Source organism: Brassica napus, chromosome A5 (genome assembly GCF_020379485.1).
Source record: "Brassica napus cultivar Da-Ae chromosome A5, Da-Ae, whole genome shotgun sequence".
NCBI lineage: Eukaryota > Viridiplantae > Streptophyta > Magnoliopsida > Brassicales > Brassicaceae > Brassica > Brassica napus.
In genome coordinates, this window is record NC_063438.1 from 810,291 (window position 1) to 816,961 (window position 6,671).

Below are 6,671 nucleotides of genomic sequence, written 5' to 3' on the forward strand. Positions count from 1 at the left end.
TGTTCGGTACCTACACCATAATCTACTTTCGTTCTAGGTTCTTCTAACCTATCTACAGTCTGAGGTTCGCTACTACTATCATATTCATAACCTAGTTTTCGTTGGATTTCGCCTAGTTTTCTTGTAGTGATATGTTAGTTCATGATACAACTATGCATTAAAACAATATTGTAATTTTTTATATTTTTTTCAAAATTTAAGCGTTAACCGAATAACATGTTAAATTATGTCACATGGAAGGACGAGGATGAATTTCGCTTGTATTTATTGCATTCACTATTTCAATTTTGAAATGTCTCGTCTTATTCTGGGAGCTGGATTATCTTTCACTACAATAGCCGAAATTTCTTGCTACTGATGTTTTTTTTTTAAATCTTGCTACTGTTTTATGGTTGCATGATAGGGTTGAAGTTGAAAGAGACTAACATTCTTGGATTTTTTTTTACTGAAATTTGTAATAATCTAATAGAATAGACATCATATGTGGGTTGAAAGACCAAGGTAATAAGAAACCCACTCCCAGTTCCCCTCTCGCCAATGATTTTAATGGAACAGATTAGTATTTTGACTATTTTCTCTAGAAAAAGAATAACTGTTAAAAAGATCCGACCAAATATAATGTATCACATGCATATTAGTCAAGGCTTCGGTTTTGTTCTGTTCAATTTTAAGATGAATCAAGCTCAAATACAGCCGTATGAATGAACTAAGAGTTCAAACAACTAACACCTATAATCATACTTCACAATACATTTTTTACACTCTCAAAAGCAGAAAAAGGAACGAACGGGAGGTATAGTAATTAGAATTTACCAAGGCAAAGAAGAGAGACGTGAGCCCCAAGCATCCCGTCCTCTTCTTCCTTCATCGTGATTACTTACAAGAGGTTTCTTTGTCGATCTGCTTGACTTAAACAATGGATGCTTACACAGCCTCTGAACAGTTCCAGTACTTTCAGTTGTATCTTTATGATCGTTTCTCTTCTCAGTGTTCCAAAACTTTTCTTCATTGTCAGCTTCTAGCCTACAAAGAGTAGCCACTCTCAAGAACTTAGGGTTATGGTTGGGTTTCTCAGGGGCTAATATCTCAGAGTGTTGTTGTTCCCATTCTTCTGATGGATCTGATGTTTGTTTCTCTATCCACCTTGCTTTGGCATCTGCGTTTTCCCTCTCTTTAAGGGTCATTAAGATCAAAGTCTTGAGAAAATTCATCACTTGTACCGCGTGGATCAATGCGGTTAATGGATCTGCCATCTACAATAACAAAACATTTTCATGAGAGTTTTGAAACATCAAAAGCCTTCATTAACGGGAAAAGCATTTTGTTTACTGACTTGGGTCATGTTTGGTGCGAAAACCATAGCTACGTTGCGAGCATTCATTTTGTTAAACTGTTCATGCTCCACAACGTCAGCCATTAAACCGATGGCCCAATCAAGAAGCGCAGATTCAACCGGAGGAAGAAGAGTCACGAGCTTGTTACAGTCATCTTCTGTGTTACATTTCATCACTTGCTCTGGTGTCAACACATCAAGAACTCCTGTTGGTAGCTCCCTAAACCAGGCCTGATTCAACAAAAAGAAGATCAAACCTTCGAACCTAGCTAAATTAATATAGGATAAACGAGATAAATTGTTCTTTTTTACACCTTTATTAAACCCGCCAAGCAATGGACATCAATTCCACGTGGTATTACACCGCGGTTTAGCTGCTTTCGGACATGCTCTTCTTTGCCATTGTCTGGATTTATTCGGAATATTCCTTCTGCCTTAGGGCAACAAAACAATCACACATAATATCAGAATTCTTTTGATCCGAAAGTAATCTTAATTTTTACAAAAGAGAGTAGAGGCTTACTTTGAGACCTCCTTCACTATAAAGGCGTTTCTGCATCCTGAGAAGGATCGTTGGGATGCTATTTCCCCTGTTGTCGTAAGAGCATTGCATCGACTTTGCTGATACTCCAAACACACTCACACTGAAAAATAGAAGGAATAAAATACTATGATGTTTAGACAAACCAAATTTAGTCAGAATCCATAATTTGATTGTTAAAAACGTTTTTTATACGAACATTAATGAACTCACAAAGTTGATGATAAAGTCAAAGCATTTACAAACACATCCAAGTTCTATCAGTAGAAAACAACTAATCTCTTTAGTCCTTCTCAAATCTATCTACTGACAATCTACAAGTTCCTACCAATACTCCTTAAAAACAAATTACGTGGCCCCCAATTTGTAGAGCTCCATAAATATAATGACTAATATAATTACAAAGAAAATACATTTGTGCCGTATGGATTGGATTTTCTACAATGCTTTTATTGATTAGGCCAAATCATAATTTTTGTTCTCTAACATTTTCGTTCAACTTGATATTTAAACAATAATATTAATATTTTAATAAAAAAATATTATTTGATTTAAATTTATTATCTAAACAAATTAAAAACATTCTCCTTTTTCCTTTTTTATATTTTGCCAATTTTATCTTTTTAACTAATAATGTAGGTACCTATTGGGTATCTATCAATAAAATATTCTTAGACGCATTTATTGGAAAATAAGCCATGGAAGAATTTATTATTATTATTTGGTCAATTTTTTATGTAATATGGTTTTTGTTTATACATGTATTTTTCAGGATACAAATCAATCTAGTGAAAGCCCATAAGCTAAATCATCAAAAACCTATTCTATAGAATAGAATATACGGTTCTTAAAAAATTTCATCTTGATTAATCTTGTAGTATTTTTTTTTTTTAAAAAGCAAGAGAATCTTCTTCTATGAACTAACGCATGTCGTATTCATGCATTTAATCTAAGCAACAACCATCTTAATGATTCTATCCAACACAGTAACATGCCAAGTGCAGATTTCCAGCTACGAAATAATAAATATATTTTCAAGATATATATATATATATATATATATTATTTTTTTCAAGAGATATATAAAATAATATCTCAAAGAAAATCTCATAATTGAGTTCAAAGTACTTTATATAATCTTTTTGTTTTGAAACTTTACTTTATATAATCTTTTGTGGTAATAAATAATAATTAACGGACCTGGCGCTAGGAGCTTGAGGAGGGACCTCCGGTTCGAGCTCAGAGGGAAGACCGAGAAAACCACTAAACCGGTCGAAAGTAACGTGACTAACGTGCTTAACCTCCGTAGGCCAACCTATATCCATAGACGCCGCCACATCATCATCCCCTCTCTCCATAGTACAAGACATTACAAGCGACTTCTTCAGCACCGCCGCAAAAATGTCGAGGATCGTGTATTGACCCGACCCGGGTCCAGATCTCGACCCATGTGAGCTCAACGGCGTGGATACGTCGTAGTAGTCTGTGCTCGTAGTGCTATGTTCTTCTTCGTAGTCGTAGTCATCGTGGTGGATATTCTCATATATGTCTGGACCGGGTCGGGTTGTTTTGACATCCGGAAACTTAGTAGTTCCGGTGGACTTTGATCGGGAGAAGTTTGTCATAGTTCTTTCGGTCTGCTCGGAGAAAATGAGAGAATGTAATATTAACGGTGGAGTTAAACAGAAGATGAAGCTTTGAATGTGAGAGAGAGAGAGAGTGGGATATAAGGGACCATTTGGTGAGAAAGATAATGCGAGAAAACGAACGAAAATTTACAGATAATCGCGTAGGAACAAAGGGACGAATCTTTTTCTTATTTTACCTATGTGTTTTTGTTTTTGGGATCTGTATTTAGTGGATAGGGCGAAAGAGTGAGGAAGACGTAAAATAAAAAAATGAAACCACCTCATGAAAGTAAAAAATACTATTTCTGTTTCAAATTAGTTGTCGTAGAATTTTCGTTTCAAAATAAGTATATTTTATAATTTAAATGCAAAATTAATTTACAACTAGATCTTGACCCGCATAACTGTGCGATTTTCTTTCTATATAAAAATATTTTTGTTTATATAGCAAAATTTTATTAATAATTTAATGTAATTTAGAGTTATATGTTTTTATAATACCTATATTTATATGTCTTAATAGTATAGAAGTATAAGTATAACAGAAAATATCATTGAAATATATATCAATCCGTATTAAATGTTCAAACTATAAGAGCATTATAAACTATACAGCATTATAAACTATACAGCATAGTATAAAAGTAACATAGATTACTTACTTGTACTGTTACTATATATAAACTATACACCATAGTATAAAAATAACACTGATTATTTTACGTGTACGTGTTACTATATATTTGCCCCTTATTTAATTTATATTTATTGTCTTATAGTTTGTTGTATTGTATGATCTTAAAAGCTATATGAATAATGTGTATTATAGTGCTTCTGAACTCAGACAAAAACATATGTTTTATAATGCTTCTTTATAATTAAAATTAAAAATTATGGTTATATTTTAGTTACAGATAAATCAACAAATTTAAATATTTCACGTTAAAATTAAAATGAAGCACATGTTTAGGAAAGAAATCAGGAAAATATATCATTAACAATATTTTTAATTAGTTGTTTAGAGAAACAAAAGACTAAAATGTAGTTACAATTGTTGTTGTGAAATTATTAAAATCATTAAAAGTAACAATCTAAGAAATGGGCTAATTTTAAAAAAACACACATGAAAAGAATTGTGACTTCTATTTTATTTTAATAGAATACTAGATTTTATCCCGCACATCGTGCGGGTATATTTTCGTTTTATAAATATTTAATTTTGATATTATTATATAAATTTAAATATACAATTTATATCTTAGTGTTATGTATTTTATAACTTTTTAATTTTATTGTTTAGGTTTCTTATTACTTTATTAATGTAGGGGTTTGTTTTATACATTTTACCTTTTTTATTACGTTTTCGAGTTTTTATAATTTGAAATAATCAAATAAAAAATATTCTTCAACATATGATTTTTGAAAATATATAGCTGTAGAAATAAATTTTTAACATATGTTAATAACTTCATTTATATAAAAAAAATCTGACATGATTAACAAATTTGAACCCGTTTTAGTGGTAGATGATAATTTATTTAAATAAAAGCATTATATTACTTAATTACGAAATTAATTAATGCAATATTTAATAAAAATTATTTAAAAATTTAGTAGGATTTTGTTAGATTTTTCTAAACAGATTTTGTTATAACTGAAAATAAAATTCAAATCTATAGTTAAAATTAATTTATTATTAATATTCCTATTAATTATTATGTCATATTATGTGATTAACGAAATGGTTCTAGTAGACTTTTAAATAGTAGAAAAAATGGTACTTCTCTTTAATAGAAAAGATATATTTTTCAATCTATTTTTTATTGGTTGAAATATAGTTAGGTATATTAATATGCTTTTATTTTGGAAATATGCAAAATAAAATATATTTTTAATCTGTGAGTATAAATCTAAAACGACAATTAAAATAAAATGGAAAGAGTATTGGTTTTTGAAAAAAGATATAATGCAGAATATGTCTCATGATAAGATTTATATACTGTAAGAATAGTGAGACGGCTCGTGACGCTGCCTAGAAGATGCTTAGGCAAGATGGTTGACAAGTAAGAATGGGGGACATACGAGTCAGTGTTCGTTTTGGAATTTTCTTTGATTTTGTTTTATTTACATGTTCATTAATTGACAATTTCGTTTATATGGATGGCTCTTTAGTGTCTGTACCTCATGATCTTAGAGAAAATTGTCAAATTGATCATTTAATAAAATTTCTAAATACACATGTTAAATTCCAAACGATTTTTTTTTCTTTTGTAACACGAATTCCAAACAATTAAATTCACATATTAAGTCATAAGTTAATGTTGATTTTGTAAGTGTGAATAGAGGAGTGGCCCTCACGGTATCTAGTTCAGCCCAAGACACTTCAGTCACAACATTGAAGCCCAACAGACAGAAGATGCAACGGTTAGATTGTCATCCTAAAACGTTAAAGAGTCAGAGTAGTACGGTGATGACTATGCATCTTCATAACAGATTTGATACTCTCCTAGCTGTTGGTGAAGGACAGTGAGCTGTCTCCTATAAGCTGTCCTTATCCTTACTTTAGGTTGTTCTTATGTCATTATAAAACCATGATGTAATCGTTTCATAAAATGTTAAGGAAAGTATTATTCAGTCAAAGAAACCTTGTGTTCTTCTTTCTTCCACATGGTATCAGAGAAGCCATGAATCACCCTGAGTGGAATGAATCAGTAATGGAAGAAATCACCAAGATACACATGTTAAACACTTGGTCGTTAGTCCCAAGAACAGCTGATATGAATGTGCTGAGCAGTCGTTGGGTTCATACTACAAAGCTTAACCCAGATGGTACAGTCAAGAAGAGAAGATCAAGATTGGTAGCTAAGGGGTATGAACAAGAAGAAGGTCTAGACTATCTAGAAACCTTTAGTCCTGTGGTAAGAACTGCCACAATACGATTAATGCTGAATGTTGCTACGGCTAAGGAGTGGCCTATTAAACAGCTTGATGTGTCAAGTGCGTTCTTACATGGGGAACTATCCGAACCTGTCTACATGTTTCAACCCGATGGCTTTATAGATCCAGAGAAACCAGATCATGTCTGTTGTTTAACTAAAGCTCTCTATGGACTCAAACAAGCCCCAAGAGCCTGGTTTGACACATTCAGTAGCTTTCTCCTGGAATTTGG

General features: G+C 31.8%; 1 protein-coding gene across 1 annotated transcript; it reads right to left on the bottom strand.

Moving 5' to 3' along the window:
• Positions 1-614: 614 nt before the first annotated feature.
• LOC106450482 (rho GTPase-activating protein 3-like) lies at positions 615-3,731 on the bottom strand. Its single transcript, XM_013892148.3, has 5 exons — positions 3,075-3,731; positions 1,857-1,977; positions 1,648-1,767; positions 1,334-1,564; positions 615-1,253 (listed from the first exon to the last, which is right to left on the bottom strand). Exons 1-5 carry the CDS (start codon positions 3,497-3,499, stop codon positions 810-812), a joined length of 1,341 nt encoding a protein of 446 aa, XP_013747602.2. The 5' UTR covers positions 3,500-3,731; the 3' UTR covers positions 615-809.
• Positions 3,732-6,671: the final 2,940 nt, after the last annotated feature.

What these genes read in the sequence shown, in the direction of transcription:
- LOC106450482 (XM_013892148.3), bottom strand. Translation starts at nt 3,499, where the DNA reads ATGACAAACTTCTCCCGATCAAAGTCCACCGGAACTACTAAGTTTCCG. An exon ending in CCTCAAGCTCCTAGCGCCAG is followed by an intron (nt 1,978 to 3,074) that starts GTCCGTTAATTA and finishes TCTATTTTTCAG; the next exon opens with TGTGAGTGTGTTTGGAGTAT. An exon ending in ATAGTGAAGGAGGTCTCAAA is followed by an intron (nt 1,768 to 1,856) that starts GTAAGCCTCTAC and finishes TGTTGCCCTAAG; the next exon opens with GCAGAAGGAATATTCCGAAT.